The sequence below is a fragment of the Frieseomelitta varia genome, unplaced genomic scaffold (genome assembly GCF_011392965.1).
Source record: "Frieseomelitta varia isolate USP_RPSP 00005682 unplaced genomic scaffold, Fvar_1.2 scaffold_1015, whole genome shotgun sequence".
NCBI lineage: Eukaryota > Metazoa > Arthropoda > Insecta > Hymenoptera > Apidae > Frieseomelitta > Frieseomelitta varia.
Window position 1 is genome coordinate 22321 of NW_025108657.1, and position 17198 is coordinate 39518.

General features: G+C 28.2%; 4 protein-coding genes across 10 annotated transcripts in view; 2 read left to right on the forward strand and 2 right to left on the reverse strand.

The window, feature by feature from the left end:
• Positions 1-2983: 2983 nt before the first annotated feature.
• Positions 2984-7997, reverse strand: LOC122536981 (sprouty-related, EVH1 domain-containing protein 1). Of its 7 annotated transcripts, none has more exons than XM_043670182.1 (7): positions 6645-6882; positions 6206-6571; positions 5088-5409; positions 4845-5013; positions 4573-4634; positions 3953-4497; positions 2984-3734 (listed from the first exon to the last, which is right to left on the reverse strand). In XM_043670182.1, the coding sequence occupies exons 2-7, from the start codon at positions 6223-6225 to the stop codon at positions 3578-3580; spliced, it is 1275 nt and encodes a 424-aa protein (XP_043526117.1). In that variant the 5' UTR covers positions 6226-6571; positions 6645-6882; the 3' UTR covers positions 2984-3577. The 7 variants fall into 7 exon arrangements, with proteins under 7 accessions (XP_043526117.1, XP_043526038.1, XP_043526264.1 ...); XM_043670103.1 differs by having other exon boundaries at positions 6683-6881; XM_043670329.1 differs by lacking the exons at positions 6206-6571; positions 6645-6882 and adding an exon at positions 7769-7997.
• Positions 7998-8147: 150 nt separating this feature from the next.
• Positions 8148-9808, forward strand: LOC122537463 (cyclin-C). Its single transcript, XM_043670679.1, has 5 exons — positions 8148-8425; positions 8497-8603; positions 8779-8985; positions 9083-9334; positions 9410-9808. The coding sequence occupies exons 1-5, from the start codon at positions 8394-8396 to the stop codon at positions 9613-9615; spliced, it is 804 nt and encodes a 267-aa protein (XP_043526614.1). The 5' UTR covers positions 8148-8393; the 3' UTR covers positions 9616-9808.
• Positions 9809-10023: 215 nt separating this feature from the next.
• On the reverse strand, positions 10024-12554 carry LOC122537325 (general transcription factor IIH subunit 4). Its single transcript, XM_043670444.1, has 7 exons — positions 11698-12554; positions 11460-11584; positions 11117-11322; positions 10881-11054; positions 10722-10808; positions 10410-10625; positions 10024-10320 (listed from the first exon to the last, which is right to left on the reverse strand). Exons 1-7 carry the CDS (start codon positions 12209-12211, stop codon positions 10239-10241), a joined length of 1404 nt encoding a protein of 467 aa, XP_043526379.1. The 5' UTR covers positions 12212-12554; the 3' UTR covers positions 10024-10238.
• Positions 12555-12824: 270 nt separating this feature from the next.
• LOC122536911 (cleavage and polyadenylation specificity factor subunit 1) overlaps positions 12825-17198 on the forward strand; it is a 6054-nt gene continuing 1680 nt past the window's right edge. The window contains exons 1-15 of the mRNA XM_043669729.1: positions 12825-13052; positions 13123-13337; positions 13450-13757; positions 13824-14074; positions 14157-14338; positions 14412-14702; positions 14788-14961; positions 15054-15191; positions 15268-15417; positions 15489-15650; positions 15736-15971; positions 16077-16287; positions 16386-16552; positions 16622-16865; positions 16950-17135. Of these exons, the coding sequence (XP_043525664.1) occupies positions 12884-13052; positions 13123-13337; positions 13450-13757; positions 13824-14074; positions 14157-14338; positions 14412-14702; positions 14788-14961; positions 15054-15191; positions 15268-15417; positions 15489-15650; positions 15736-15971; positions 16077-16287; positions 16386-16552; positions 16622-16865; positions 16950-17135 (3084 nt within the window). The 5' untranslated portion in view covers positions 12825-12883. The remainder of the gene's footprint in view (positions 13053-13122; positions 13338-13449; positions 13758-13823; positions 14075-14156; positions 14339-14411; positions 14703-14787; positions 14962-15053; positions 15192-15267; positions 15418-15488; positions 15651-15735; positions 15972-16076; positions 16288-16385; positions 16553-16621; positions 16866-16949; positions 17136-17198) is intronic.

The window sequence follows — 17198 nt, forward strand, 5'->3', positions numbered from 1 at the left end:
CATCCACACATATTTGTGTCGATAATTATTATCATCAACATTGTCATATAATTATCGTACAAACTATATTTATTTATATTTTCTGTTCATTATTGATCACTATAATTATAGACACGTAATATCTCAGATCAATTGCAACTTACAGTCATACTTCATAATTAAAAGAATTAAATAGAAGTACATTCACACAGTCACGCAATGTCATACAAAACTACACTGTGAAAATGATTATATATGTATCTCTCGTTTGGTATGAGCCATCACAACGGACTTATTGAAAAAATAATTTTTTGTACTTATTTGTAACTAAAAATCGATAGTGATATTTAATTAAATATTATACAAAAAAAGACTGTCTACATTACATATGTAAGTGGAATACTTTGAATCAATACAAATAAAAAATGTTTGATATCAAAATTAAACTATCGACTTTTTATGGCAGTAAATAATTTAATATTTACAAAATTGTGAATTTTTAAATAAAATTTTCAAATTCTGTGAATTTATTCTGAAGATTCTTATATAAATTTTTCTGTATAAAATAAATCCTGATCGATTTTAATAAATTTACAGTAAACGTATATTGTACATACATAATTATACCATTTTTGAATATCTCCCTGAGCTTATTAAGTAAAAATACAAATATAATCTTTTATATTATTAAAATGAAGGATTATTCTTTTGTTGAAAGCATTTTTATAAACTGTATTTAATATTCTTTCTCTCTTTCTTCTGTTAAAAAAATGTATTCATGTTTAATAGTGTTTTACAAAGCATAAAACTATTGTTTTCAAAAGTAAAATCTATATTATATTTATTAATGCGTGAAAAACGAAAATATTGCAATGAAAAATTGATTTTATGAATGAAAAGACAGATCCATTATCAAGTAGATCTTTATCTGTTTCTATTTAAATTTTATAAGGTTTTATGAGTTATTTATAAAATAACTAAACATAATATAATATTATTAAAAATACTTCAAAATCGCAGCATTTATGCATATATATATATATATATAATAAAAAATGATACAAAGCTCAGAGAGATAAAGCATTACAATGTCATTAAGTATATTCATGAAATAATCAACTCACAAACGCAGACATAATGTTTGTTATGCTAATGCAGTATTTGAAATATTTAAGATTAGTAAACAAGAATTATGAAACTAAATTAAAACTGAATTAAAAGTAAAAGTAAAAGAAAAATAATTCATATTAAATACATAGTACATTACATGTAAAATAATTTTAATTATTTGTTAATGAAACTACATTAATTGCATAGATTTATAGACATAACTTAAAATTTTTAACACAAAAGAATGTTTTAACTAATAAGTGAATTAAATATACATTATTATTATTAGACTAGAAACATAAGGCATAATAAAACTTAATGAACAGTAATAAAATCTTTATTTTATGTTTCTAAAATATTTTGTCTTCTAATATCTGCAAAGTTTTGTCAAATCATTATTTATTTTGTTGTTCCAAAACTATATCTGGTTTCATCGCGTATTTGTTAGAAATTGCATTTCAAAAATAATATAAAAACATTCTACAACATTTATAACATGTTTATTGATTCTAACTACCATCTCACTTTAAAAGCTTTAATTAAAAATTATTGGTTTTTCTATATCAATATTCATGTAGTATGAGCAAGAAAACAACTATGCTTTCATGTTGCACTTAATCATCCATAGCATTTTAGTAAGATCAGAATTAATTTTTTTCAATTAAAATTTGAATACAAAATATGAATTCTTAAAACAAATAAATTTGTAAAACCATGTATTATGGTCCATAAAGCTGATTACTTGTAAAGTATCTCTACTCAGATCATTGATAAGCAGAATTATTGCTAAAAACCAACTGTATCCTACTTTCAAAAATATCTTAATTTCCTAAATATCTGAAAATAGTAAGTATCCATATTATTCAATTATTGTAAAATACATAGAATGAAATGAATTACCTCTCATAATTTCTAGTATAGTAAAAAAAAAATTAGATATACAAATAGTAAATCAGAATCTTTTAAAGAATGCCAAATATGTATATGTATATTAAAGAACTATAATATACATATAATATACACTATAGAAGAGAAAGTTTCAGATCTCTGTAAACAATCCATTTTATGCAAACCAAGTTCACATAGAATTATCCTCCAGCAAATACACAGTCATATAGTAGAACTCAACTTCAAATTGAAAATATATTTCAGTATATGTAATAAGCCTCAAACTGACAATATATGTACTTAAAGTTCCTTAAGCTTATCTTCATTGTGCATGAAGTAACAATAAGATTGATAGTACTAAAAGTACTATGCTAGTAAATAGTAAATACTGATATTATTTAGTATTTAACATTGTGTCAACATAGTAGCATAAGAAATTCCATTTAACAGATAACTGACTATATAATCTATATAAATATTAATATTTTGTAAATACAAAGAGCACAATAAAAAAGGATCGGAATAAAACAGAATTGTGTGTTAATGATATATAAACAAAATTACGTACTACAGATATTCACAATCATTCCTGAATGATTGTATAATTTTTTTATAAAACATGATACAATTTTTAGTCATTAATTTTGATACATATTTGTGAAAGTGCAACTAGCTTTTATCAACCAGTTTGTGCTAATTACTGAAGTAGATTAAAAATCTGTACATTTCTTATTAAACATTTAAAGGTAAAAATACAAACATACATTTTGCATATGTCATAATTAAGTTGAATTAACTAAAATTATTTTTTCTAATAAAATTATATAAACTACTAAAAGAACAAATTTGTCAATATCACCAATATATAAATAATATTCAAAATCTTGCTTTAAATACAAAAAAAAGAATGATAAAATAATATGTATCATCTTATAATAACATAAATTCTATTACTTTTAATTTTTTTTTATGAAATTCAAAGTAAAAAAAATTAATAAACAACATATTTAATTTATTTATAATAAAATAAAAAATTTTAATTTATTTCTGTATAATCCTTTCTACAATCGCAGCAAAATTTAATCTTATAATATAGCAAACATTTTCCTTATCATTTTCATACGAGACAAAAACTAGCTTTCAAACTGGGAATAACAAATTACGTCTCATTTCTTGACTGAATTCTCACAGTGTGCACCATGTATCACAAATAGTTGGTCAGTCCAGATAATATTATTATGGACCAATCATTCAGAGTAAATACTAAACGACGTCCATTCTCAAATTATTTAATGTACAGATGTGTCTAAATAATGTATTTGCTAATAAAATATACAAAATGTATGGAATATACATGGTTTCAGAGCTAAATGCGATAATTTGTGCTCGTATTTTTTTTGGTTTTTTGAAACAAATTATTTCAGAGATGACGCTGATGGATAAGTGCATGTACTGGAAGTTGTCTACCCCTTTGATACCTCTGACAACGACCCATACTCAAATCATGACATTCATACACATTAGCCACAGCACCACGTGATGAAGAAAAGTTAGTTGATTCAACCGAGTATGGAACAGAGATATCAAAGGGTTCCTCCAGTTATTCCATCGGATGGTGACGTCCTCCACACATTCCACAGGACGTGCCACACCAATGAACAGCTCTTAGTGGAGGATAAATCCACAAGCAAGGAACGATCAGTGATAATAATGCCAAACCAAACCATCTGCGCCCACATCCTTCTTCTGTACTACAACTGCACAATTTGATATTTATTTATAATGTATTCTTAGCTATGTTATTTGATAAATTGTAACTTTGTAATAAATTTGATTATTGGATAACTATCGAATACATTATAGATATTAAAAATTTATATTTGAAAACTCTTCTATCATATCATATATCATACCAGCTTGGAAAAAATCAAACAAAAATAACTGAAACAAATATCTCAGCAAAAATTTTACTCACCTGCATGGATTCTGGGAAAAATCACCTTCAGCATCGCTCATACAGTGATATAACATACCCTGAGCACAAGACAGACATGAAATTTTTGCGATTCCTCGTTTAATTGGATCAGGTGCATATTCACAAGATCCCCTAGGATTTTGCTGCTCTGAGTACAGCTCTTGGCAATGTTTACATCGTAATCGAACATTACGTTTCATAGTATTTTTGGAAGGTTGAGTTACTATAATATCTGGTTTCTTTAAAGAACTGCTGGTATTATGTCTATTTAATCGGTCTCCTTTATGGTCACCAATGATAGGATATAAATATTCATGGTTAAGCGTTGTGAGCTGCACATAAGAATAGCTATCTGATCCAACATCTTCAGTCGATGCCAAAGGATGCTGAGATGGTGGCACTTTAATAGACGGTCCACCAATATAATGAATAGGTTTATGTGAATCAGGAAAATCTGAACACTGGGAACGATAATTGGACAATCGTACATGAGATGTATCCGATGATGGACGTGGTTCTGGTGGTTCCACAGGTAAATTTAAAGTCTATAAAATAAATTGAATTTTATACATTTTATTTTATATTGCTATGCCTTATCTACTTCTATTCAGAATACATACCATAAAAACATCCTCATCACCAGCATCTAATGAATTACCATATAATGTTGAATTGGTCAACCCTGAATTATAAACGACCTATCATTATATATTTATTTAAAGCAAAAATTTACAAATTAATAATATTTAAAACAACAATGATATCCTTACCATTTATAGATTTCAGAAAAAGTAGCATAAAATTAACACAAATTTTTATCATTATATTATATGATATATTATGTTAATTCTACCATCATAATGAAATTTTAACAATTAAATTAATAAATTACCTTCTAACAATTCTTCAACAGCTGTGCGAACACCTTTATCAAAAGCTCTTGCATCTGCAGCTGTTTGAAAGGTCAGACCAAATCTTTTATCTCCTGTCCTCCAATGATGAAAAGTCGGCATTACCTTGTTATATTCAAAATCTTTTTTAATTGTACAGCTAAGAACAACCTATAAAGAAAAGATAACTTTGCATCATACGTTATAAGCAATGTATTAAAATGATTAATAAATATAATTATTACTGATTGATCAGTGATGCGTTTTCCATAAATAAGATATTCATGCCTCTTCTTAGTTGCACCAGGTGGGGAACTATTAGAAGATCCATGATTTTGGGTATTAGTAACACTTGTAGTTGATATAGATTGTGTATTGTTAGTAGTAGAGGCAGTCGTAGTGGAAATACCAGATCCATTGGTATTATTAGACTGATGTCCACCTGAAGAAGCTGGTCTTCGTCTAACAGAAACATTTGCTAAACCACCGCCACTAAGAGGAACCCAACCACCTGAACTGTCATCCCTTGTCATTACCTGGGCACGAACCCTCACCAGATAGTTACCACTAAAAATAAAATTTCAGGAAATTAATATAACTGACAATTAATCTACCGTTATACTTGTTAATACAAATATAATCATTAAAAATTGCTTGAGTAATAATTTAAAAAGATATTTAAAACCTACATGTCTTGTTACCTGATACATGGTAAAAATTTATAACATTCATCATGAACAAAATCATAACGATGTATTTAAAGAACAATAATATATTTAATAATGATATTACACATTTATATATAAGATATTTTTCTATCACATAAGTTTGGTAAGAAATAAAATTTTATTAACAGATTTGCAATCGGTGGGAAACTTCGGTGCTCGTATACGATCGAAATTGGTTTAAAGATATTGTAAAAACGCGCAAGACCGATATGTACGCGAAAGCGAAGAATCGCTATTATATACGAGATAGCAGATGTTACGCGCTGACATCGATTTAATGAATGAACGGTCACCCCTACACAGGCACATGATAACACACCAACACTTGGACCGAAATCATACATTTGCTTGTGTAAATTTTTATAGCTGTCCAACGAACATGACACGTTTCTAAGAGGGAAAGAATCGTCCGAAGGACCATGTAAAATTTTGGAGGAAGTTAAAATAGAGCGATTGATCGGTGTTCAAAATGTTGACAGGACATCGAGTGGTATAAGGTCGTACAAAATTGTCATGTGCCACACTGTGAACGTGATATCGAAGAAGCAGAAAACCTAAGCCATAGCCACGGACATTTCAAGTTTCGAAGCGGAACAACCATCAGAATGTACCACAGACATTATTATATTACTTACTCCTCCGACGCCTCTGTCATGGTTCGAACTGTCGAAGCCTTTACTCAATGCCCACTTTTTCCCACACTTCACCATTTTCGTTGCATTGAAAAGACATTCGGCCGCGATTCTGTTTATGGAGCTTTTTTAGGCTAGTGCCAACCACAGGAAGCGCCCTAGTCCTCCTCCCTCTCGCATTCCCCGTAGAGTTCATCCCCACGCCCGACTCGAACTCACAGTCCACGCCTGCTCCCTTTAGATTTTACCGACCGTCGCTTTCGTTTCGAAAACATTTCTTCTTCTCTATGTTCTCTAATACACCATCCTTGATTGAATTATCAGTCATTTTGCCAAAGTGTAACCGTTTTTTTTCGTTCTGATTCTTTGCTGAAACCACAAAAAAGAAAACAATACTGACCGAAACTCGCGCATCGACATTCACCCTGCAAAATTGACTGACTATATGCTAGCTATCGACGCTTTTACAATGAAAGCTACCGGTCTGCGCAACAGGATTCATTCATCGATGTTGCCCATACAGTCTTGTTAATAATTAAGCGCGCTAACGTCTCTATGGCGGACAATATATGTATGTCGAGTAGCTCATCCTGCGAGATTGCTTTACTGCGTATCGAATATTTTAAATATAATCCTTATCATCTTTTGTTAAAAGGCAATTTCTCCATGTCTTTAAATTCTCGCATAACGTATTACTTTTCTATAAAATTAAAAAAATGCTTTGCGTTATAATTTTCCGAATTTCTAATAAATATCTGTTATCTTATTTCATTGAATCGCTGTATGATTTCTTTTATTATAATAAACATTAACGAATAATGTATGTAATTTTTAATTTTACATTTCGTCAATTGTAATTTACCGGTTAGTGCATGTACATCAAGCAAGATATTATCGTTTAATAATGTCGTATAATATAACAATATGTTACTTATTTTATAAAATGCAATATTGACTTTGATACTTCTATCGGCTTGCGTATCCTTATTTAAACACGTCCCTGAACTTGAAGCGTTCAGTTTCCAGTACATTTATCTAGCCGATGTTAAGTCTTAATTATGGATCGATAATAGCGCAAATTTTTGTTATATGTATCACATAATGTTTAATTTGTTTTATAGATATAAAATTCAATGATATTGAAAAAAGAAAACATTAAAAAGCTGATATATAATCTATTTTTGCAGGGAAACCTAAAGAAAAAAGCCGGTAATTTTAGCGTGTTATATTAATAAAATAACTGAACAACTAACGATATCGATCATTACAGCATAATTAGAGTAGAAAAAAGGTAAAACTAAAGGACAGGAAATAAAATAAACGAACAAAGATAATCAAGTGTATAGGTAGTTTTGATGCACAAAATTCCATAATTGTTGAAAAAAACGATGTCTATAATGTGTTTAAAATAATAATAAACAATAAAAGTGAACAGTAAACGAAACAAATGCTAAATTATAGTAATGTGATATGTATTTTACATGATTTTTTTAATTTATTTCTAAAAAATTAACTAATTATAACAATTAATGATCGATAAGTATTGACGATGCGAAACATACATACATTACTCCATCCTTATACTCCCACGCGTAGAAAGAGACATTGATCCATATTTTTCTTCGGCTAATTCATTTTATACATGCTTATTTTACACTGTAAGCGTGAACTATATAATACGTTTTATCACGGAGAAGGTCAGGAAAGTTTTACAAGTATGTTATATCTGAGGTATTAAAAGTTCTATTTGTACCGCGTTGCATTACGTTCGAGAAAACGTCTTTTCAAGTATTTCCGGTCGCTAAAAAGTTACTGACATAGAACTGAATAATGCTACAGGTTAGCTTTTGACAAATAGCAGTGCAGAGATCATAGGGAAATTTGAAGGGATGACAACGAAGAAATTGTACATCAGATAGGTATCCTTACTATACTAAATCTATTGAAATTGGTAAATTTTCGAACACAACATTGCACTAAAGTTCTTTTAGAGAATATAAATTTAAATAATACAAATAGCCGCGAAAATATGCTGGCATTCATAATGTTTACATTAAATTTTGTAAATATACAGTGACTAATGTAAATAATAATCAAACAGATAAATGTGGCATAGAATCAGGAAATAGTCGAGACAGCTTGGCAGCGATATACAACTGCTTATTTTTCCGACAATTAGTTTAAGATTAATATGGCTGGTAATTTTTGGCAAAGTTCACATCAGTAAGATATTTTTGTAAACAAGTATTTTGCAATTTTATTTCATGAAATAAATAAATATTTTGTACTTTTAGTCAACAATGGCTTTTGGATAAACAGGACTTGGTACGAGAAAGACAGCATGATCTTTCAATTTTCACAGAGGAAGAATATCAAAAATTATTCATCTTCTTTTCCAATCGTAAGCTAAACGTTCGATCAGTCAATTAATCGAAAATGTCAGTGTGACTTAATATTGTGAAGATTAGGAAATATTATTGTACCATAAATTCAATGTAACTGTATTTGTATCATTTATATACTTTGTATGGTTATACATGTTTAACTAATTTAAATAAACATCTATATTTTTTTAGTAATACAGGTATTAGGTGAACAATTAAAACTGAGACAACAGGTCATAGCCACAGCAACTGTTTATTTTAAAAGATTTTATGCTCGTAACAGCTTAAAGTGTATAGACCCTTTGTTATTAGCACCTACATCAGTTTTTTTAGCTTCAAAAGTAGAAGAATTCGGAGTTATTTCTCATAATAGATTAATTGCAGCTTGTCAAACTGTAGGTATGTAATTACATGTATAGCAAATGTAATAGAATAAAGTAAATAAGTCTGTAAGCAAAGAAATATATAACGAGTTAAGATAAGCTATATATTTTAGTGAAAAACAAATTCAATTATGCCTATTCTCAAGAATTTCCCTATCGTGGAAGTCATATCTCAGAATGTGAATTTTATCTTCTGGAACACCTAGATTGCTGTTTAATAGTGTATCAACCTTATCGACCTTTATTAATTCTTATTCAAGATGTAGGACCAGATGAACAATTACTCACATTGGCTTGGCGTATAATTAATGATAGCTTACGTACAGATGTATGTTTATTATATCCACCACATCAAATAGCTATTGGTAAGGAAATATTGAAATATTTAAAACGCAAACTATTTTTATACCATAATATTATATCATTGAAAATATTTTTAGGATGTTTACAAATAGCCTGTGTTATATTGCAAAAAGATTTAAAAGCATGGTTTGCCGAATTAAACGCAGATATGGAAAAAATTCAAGAAATCGCCCGTTACATCATTAATTTATACGAACTGTGGAAAACGTACGATGAGAAAAAAGAAATTCAAAGTTTATTGTCTAAAATGCCAAAACCTACACCATCACCACCACAGCACTGACAGCAAATTACCTTACCGTCTAATATTTGGGACTAATATTCCATAATAAAAGTAAATGCTTTGCTTTTATTAAGTGTATTTAAATTACAAATGAATTGATTTATTTTGTACATGTATTACTTTCTATATCTTCATTATATTTTTGTAGTAATCATCTTTTTTAAAATAAAGTTGTAATAAATAAAAATTAATATTCTAAAAATTATAAAATATTTTATATACTTTATCAAAATTACAAACATTATATAAGCATACATGGACAATCTGTATATAATAAAAACAAATTTTTTTTTTTAATATTTCAATATATATTTATTTGTTTAATCTCAAGAACTATTTTTATTTGACAATAATTAAATTTTTTTACTGAAGTAATCTGAAATGTTAAAAATGATTGATACAAACTGATAAAAATTGATCGTTATTCTTTATTTTAAATGATTTGGTTTGTTATACTCTCATAGTATTTTTGTTTCTAATTTGATATACATTATTTTTTGGTATGTAACACAATATTTAATAAATCACGTATTTTACAAATATTATAAAATATATATATATTGAAGATGAAATTATTCTATATAAATTGTTTGTAAACACAATTCTATCACAATTTTGTTATACTAACTGGAACCCTTGGAATATCGTTTCCAAAATTTTTTTACGTCGTCATGACCTGCTTTTGTAACTACCATAGTCCGTTTTCTATGAAAATAAAATATTTCATGTTATAAGTATTTGTTCATTTAATTCTTAAAATATATATAAATAAAATATTCAATATAAAAGTAAACCTTTCACTTTGCCAAATTAGTACTCCAGTAGAAAGAGCATGATCTCTAAGCACTTCGAAATCAGTTTGAGAGAGAAATTGACTATACAACACCCCTTCACTAAATATAAATCTATTTCTTTCATTTTCCCACAATTTAATTTGATCTACTATAGTGGGAGGTAAAATTGGAGGACCTGCTTCTATCATTTTACTATGAGCATGTTGCTGCAAATAACTGTTAATATAGCAAAATTCAAATTAACTGTTTATTTTGAATGCTTATTTTAATTGCTTGATATATTTTATATAAGCCCTTTTAATAAAAACGTACCCTACAATTTGTGCAGCAGTAATTCCACTTTTTAAAGCTTGACGTACAGAATCTCTTGTTAATATTGATACAACCAAGTTTGGGAACCTATAAATAAAACAGTTTAAGCTTTCATCCGAGTCATTTAATATGAAGTATTTAATTCTTTCAAATACATACCTATATAACATTTCACAAAATAGACCAAGTAAAGCAACCTGTAAATTTGAGTTTGTATAAGCATATACCCTGTAATTTGTTTCAACAACAATATATCCTTCCTTCTCTGGATCTCTAGACAATGGTTTATTTTGTCCAGTTGCAATATTTAGTGCTAATCTTGTAGGGTAAAATCTAAAAATATTCACTCAATATTATCATCTATCTTAAATAATCTTTAAAAAAAAAGTGTTTACCTTCCAGCTTTTCGTTTCCTTTGATAAACTAAACCAAATTCTCTTAAATGTTGTAAAAATGTTAACAGACCTTCAGACATTCCTTCAGTACTGTAATCTTTACCGAGAGTTGAAAAATTTAATTGAAATAGAAAAGTAAGACACTCAACTAAGTCAAGTCCTCTTGCTTCTATTGTATCTAGATATTGTAAAATGAAATACCACACCTATAACATACTCAAAGAAATGAATATATCACAAATTCGCAAATTCACAAATTCATAAATTTTTCTTTTATTTCGTAAATGCAATCCTGATTTACTAACAGAATCAAAAAAAAAAAATAATAATTATGTTTAAGTACCTGTAATGCAGTTTCCAGTAATAAAAATTGGAAACCTGCTTGTGTAATGACTGGACTTCCATCAGCTTCATCTCGCTTCATTAGACCAGCATGTAAAAGAATTCTAACAGCATCAGCAGATATACCTATAATTGTTCATATCAAATTAAAATTTTAGACAGATGTATTCTGTGTATATATATATTGAAATTTTAATACAGAATATATATATAATTCATCTGATCAAAAAATAGATTACCTTCTTGCTGTTGTGAACCAACCATGTAATGTAAAACACATTCCCACCTTTCTAATGCATATGAATCTAAAAATGCAACATCTCTAGGTTTACTATCAATTTCTAATTGATTTGACATTGTCCATGGTTTTCCACCTCCCAAAAGGACAATTTTTAAGTTTTTTTTGAATGTAGTATTTAAAATCCACCCAGGTAGCCCACCTGGTATTGATGCTTCTTTCCATACATTCAGTTCATTTAATATCAAAACTACTTTTTGATGTTCTTCGAAATGAAGTTTAGAGCACCAAGAGGCAATAACTGCTTGAGGTACAGGTTGTTCAACAAATAATAACCGCATAACATAATGTTTTGCTATTACTGGCAATTCACGAAATACTGCCAAACAAATTGGTGGATTGTGATATAATTTATTTAACACCTCTGGTGGACGTGATTTTAAATATTCTTGAAGATTTTTACACTGCAACCCTGTAGGTCGTAATAAGTTCTTTCCGCTTATTGTATTTGACATTATCTTCTTACATTTATCAAAGAATTATATATAACATTGAATAATAATTGAACTTATGTGTATTATATTCAATATGAAATGTTATATTTATATTTGAATTTAATTAGTGAAATATATTCATATTAATCTCTCTATATAAATGACAATATAAACTATCTCAAAGAGTCGCATGAATAATATTGTATGTTATATAAGCATTATATTGTATGTGATAATTATAAAATTAATATCTACGATCTTGCATTTTCTCTTCAATTGAATGCACTCGCGGCACTTAACACACAACACGCAACACAAATTATATCATGATCTATAAAACACAAAAGATGTGCATCTTCATCGAAAATAGTATTTTAATCTAAATATAAAAATTTTTTAACTAAAAATAAATAATTTGATATTTTTTTTAAAGAATTATAATTGTACCTAAATTATTAAGTTAAAAATAAAACTGTAACGAAAGTAATTATTTTTACTTTTTACAGTTAACAAATTTATGATTAAGTTGTAACAAGCAACATACAAAACTAACTGGACTTGAGAATGAACACACTGTAAATTCTATTTGTAAATTGGAAGTAGTGTATTTTCGATTTTATATATTGGTACATAGTATTAAAGAGCGTACTTCATATGACAATACAGAATATGATTTTGTGATGTTATAACAAAATGTATTCGATATATAAAAGTACTCATCCAGCTACAGGAGTAGAGCACGCAATAACGTGTTACTTCTTTAATCGTTCAGAAAAATGTCTTGTAGTAGCTGGTGCGAATATTATTCGAGTATTTCGTTTAATTCCGGATGTGGACATAACGAAGAAAGAAAAGTATACAGGTACAGTCAACTAATTGTTAATTCTTAATTATTTAGAAAGAAACAGAAATTAATATTCTATTTTTCTTAGAATCACGACCACCGAAAATGAAATTAGAATGTTTATCTCAATATACTTTGCACGGAAATGTGATGTCAGTGCAAGCTGTAACTCTTATTGGATCTCAAAGAGATTCTCTTTTGTTAAGTTTCCGTGATGCAAAATTATCAGTTGTAGAATATGATCAAGATATTCACGATCTTAGAACAGTATCTTTACATTATTTCGAAGAAGAAGAAATACGAGTAATTAACATTGGAATATTTAATAAATATCTTAAACATATATTTCTTGAAATGAAATGTAAATTCCCAATCTAAAACATAACATAATTATGTTTGTCTATTTTTTTTTAAGGATGGATGGACAAATCATCATCATATTCCAATAGTTAGAGTAGATCCTGAAGGTAGATGTGCCGTAATGTTAATATATGGCAGAAAATTAGTTGTATTACCTTTTAAAAAAGATCCGAGTCTTGATGACGGAGATTTGTTGGATAATTTAAAAGCATCATCCAATAAAACTCCTATATTATCTTCATATATGATTGTACTGAAAAATTTAGAAGAAAAAATGGATAATATAATAGATTTACAATTTTTACATGGTTATTATGAACCAACGTTGTTAATATTATATGAGCCAGTAAGAACATTTTCTGGGTAAGTTTGATTAAACTTATACGATTTTGTTTTTAATGAGGCAATAAATGTGATGTCATATTTTAGGCGTATTGCAGTTAGGCAAGATACTTGTGCTATGGTTGCAATATCATTAAATATTCAACAAAGAGTACACCCCATAATTTGGTCTGTATCAAATTTACCATTTGACTGCTATCAAGCAGTACCAGTGAAGAAGCCACTCGGTGGTACTTTGATCATGGCAGTTAATTCTCTTATCTATTTAAATCAAAGTATACCACCTTATGGAGTATCCTTAAATAGTTTAGCAGAAACTAGCACAAATTTTCCATTAAGTTAGTATTAAATATTATATTTGATATATATTTCAAATATATTATTTAGTATGCATAATTAAATATCTTATTATTATTATAGAACCACAAGAAGGAGTAAAAATAAGTTTAGAAGGTTCGCAAGTTGCATTTATTTCTTCAGATCGTTTAGTTATTTCATTAAAAAGTGGAGAACTGTATGTATTATCTTTATTCGCGGATAGTATGCGTTCAGTAAGAGGTTTTCATTTTGATAAAGCTGCAGCAAGTGTTTTAACTTCGTGTGTAGGTATAGTTAATTTTAATCAATGTATATTTATATATAAAAATATTTTCATAAAATAACATGAAAATTTAGGTGTGTATGTGTGAAGATAATTACCTGTTTCTGGGATCACGTCTTGGTAACTCATTGTTGTTAAGATTTACTGAAAAAGAACCAGAAAATTTACAAAATGTAAATGAAAATGAAGTAGTACTTGAAGAAAATGAGACTGAAGAAACTCCAGCAAAAAAAATAAAACAAGATTTTATAGGAGATTGGATGGCATCTGATGTATTAGATATAAAAGATCCAGAAGAATTAGAAGTATATGGCAGTGAGAGAGAAACACATACTTCAATTCAAATTACATCGTATATATTTGAAGTATATTTGGAGCATATATTATAATAAATAATTCATTGAAAATAATAAACCATCTAATATATATTTAAATTTTTATATTTTATAGGTATGTGATAGTTTATTAAATATTGGACCATGTGGTAATATATCTATGGGTGAACCAGCTTTCCTATCAGAAGAATTTTCACATAATCAAGACCCTGATGTTGAACTTGTTACAACATCTGGATATGGTAAAAATGGGGCTCTTTGTGTTCTTCAGCGTTCTATTCGACCTCAAGTAAGTTGTTTTATGCTTTGAATAATTCGTAAATTATTCAAATTAAAACATTTTACATGATATGATAAATGCATTATTTACATTTAAAATAGGTTGTAACTACATTTGAATTACCAGGATGTGAAGATATGTGGACTGTTATTGGTACATTAAATAATGATGAACAAGTAAGACCTGAAACAGAAGGAAGCCATGCGTTTTTAATTTTAAGTCAAGAAGATTCAACGATGGTATAATGCTTTTTATGTAACTACTATAATTTTTAGTTTTTAAATATAGTATGTATACGTATATATATATGTCTAGATATTGCAAACTGGTCAAGAAATTAATGAGGTAGATCAAAGTGGATTCAGCACACAAGGAAGTACAGTATTTGCAGGAAATCTTGGTGCAAATAGATATATAGTGCAAGTTACTCAAATGGGTGTACGTCTTCTACAAGGAATTGAGCAGGTACATACAATGTTATTTGAAATTGTACTTAAATAACAATCTGAATATAAATATTTATATCACAATTATAGATCCAACATATGCCCATAGATCTTGGATGTCCAATTGTACATGCAAGTAGTGCAGATCCTTATGTAACATTACTTTCTGAAGATGGACAGGTCATGTTATTGACTCTTAGAGAAGGGCGCGGAACGGCTAGATTGCATGCTCAAGCAGCTAATTTATTATTTGCAAGTTTACAATATAGTTTATAATATATGTGTATTTACTACAAATTAGTATTTCATTAACATTCTTATTTTATTCAAATTTTAGCGTCCTCAAATAGAAGCATTATGTGCTTATAGAGACGTTAGCGGAATATTTACAACACAATTGCCTGAAAATATAGAAGATGAAGCACCTGAAGAAGAACATAATATAGAAGAACCACCTATTGTTGGTAATATTGATAATGAAGATGATCTATTGTATGGCGATGCACCAGCTTTTCAAATGCCTACACCATCACATACTAAATCATCTGAAGGTGTATTTAAAAGAACTCCTTGGTAAATATGTCAATTCAAAATTATATTTAAAATACTTATTTCAATACGTTACATTTTTAATAATATTATTAAAGTGTAAAATTTAAATGTTCTTGATATATATAGGTGGCAAAAACATTTACAAGAAATAAAACCAACGTATTGGCTATTAGTATATAGAGATAGTGGAACGCTGGAAATTTATTCTCTTCCTGATTTACGTTTATCCTATCTTATTCGGAATTTTGGATATGGACAGTATGTGTTACATGATAGTATGGAATCTACAACATTACAAACAACACCTGTTAATGAAATTCCTAATCCTGAAATGCAGGTATTGTAAATAAATCGAATTTTAAGATATATGTAAAATTAAATAAAAAATAAAAATAATTATATAAAATAAATTGATCAAATAACATATATAATTAGGTGCGGGAAATTTTAATGGTAGCATTGGGTCATCATGGTAATAGGCCAATGTTGTTAGTACGACTTGATTCTGAACTTCAAATTTATCAAGCATATAGATATCCAAAAGGTCATTTAAAATTAAGATTTAAAAAGTTAGATCATGGTATAATACCAGGGCATTTAAGGTATATGTATATTTTTTTAATTATGATATTTCTGTTTTCACGATTTCTAATTAATAATTTATTTTGTAGACCAAAGCCAAGAGATGAAGATATGCCTACAATGAATGAAACTCGACATTGCATGATGCGTTATTTTAGTAATATCGCTGGATATAATGGTGTATTTATTTGCAGTGATTATCCTCATTGGATATTTCTTACAGGACGTGGTGAATTACGTACTCATCCAATGGGTATTGATGGTCCTGTTACTTCATTTGCACCTTTCAATAATATAAATTGTCCACAAGGATTTTTATATTTCAACCGAAAAGTTAATTAAATTTTTCATACATACATTTCTTAAATTATCTTTTATAATTATTAAAATTAAGCTAGGATTATGTGTTAATTTTAGGAGGAATTGAGGATATGTGTTTTACCAACTCATTTATCATATGATGCTCCGTGGCCTGTTAGGAAAGTACCATTAAGATGTACACCACATTTTGTAACATATCATCTTGAAAGTAAAACTTATTGCGTTATAACGAGTATAGCTGAACCACTTAAAAGTTATTATAGATTCAATGGCGAAGATAAGGTATAAATAAAATCATCCAAAGCCACGAAAGTAAAAATAACGTCTTTGTTTTTTTTTTTTTTT

Coding starts and splice junctions, on each gene's coding strand:
- LOC122536981 (XM_043669861.1), bottom strand. CDS start 5,914: ATGTATGATTTCGGTCCAAGTGTTGGTGTGTTATCATGTGCCTGTGTA. Junction 5,410..5,696: donor TTCCCACCGATTGCAAATCT/GTTAATAAAATT, acceptor TTTTATTTTTAG/TGGTAACTATCTGGTGAGGG. Junction 4,635..4,844: donor TGTTGAAGAATTGTTAGAAG/GTAATTTATTAA, acceptor TTTATAATTCAG/GGTTGACCAATTCAACATTA.
- LOC122537463 (XM_043670679.1), top strand. CDS start 8,394: ATGGCTGGTAATTTTTGGCAAAGTTCACATCA. Junction 8,426..8,496: donor TTTTGGCAAAGTTCACATCA/GTAAGATATTTT, acceptor TTGTACTTTTAG/TCAACAATGGCTTTTGGATA. Junction 8,604..8,778: donor ATTCATCTTCTTTTCCAATC/GTAAGCTAAACG, acceptor ATATTTTTTTAG/TAATACAGGTATTAGGTGAA.
- LOC122537325 (XM_043670444.1), bottom strand. CDS start 12,211: ATGTCAAATACAATAAGCGGAAAGAACTTATTACGACCTACAGGGTTG. Junction 11,323..11,459: donor TACTGGAAACTGCATTACAG/GTACTTAAACAT, acceptor AGTATGTTATAG/GTGTGGTATTTCATTTTACA. Junction 11,055..11,116: donor AGGAAACGAAAAGCTGGAAG/GTAAACACTTTT, acceptor GAATATTTTTAG/ATTTTACCCTACAAGATTAG.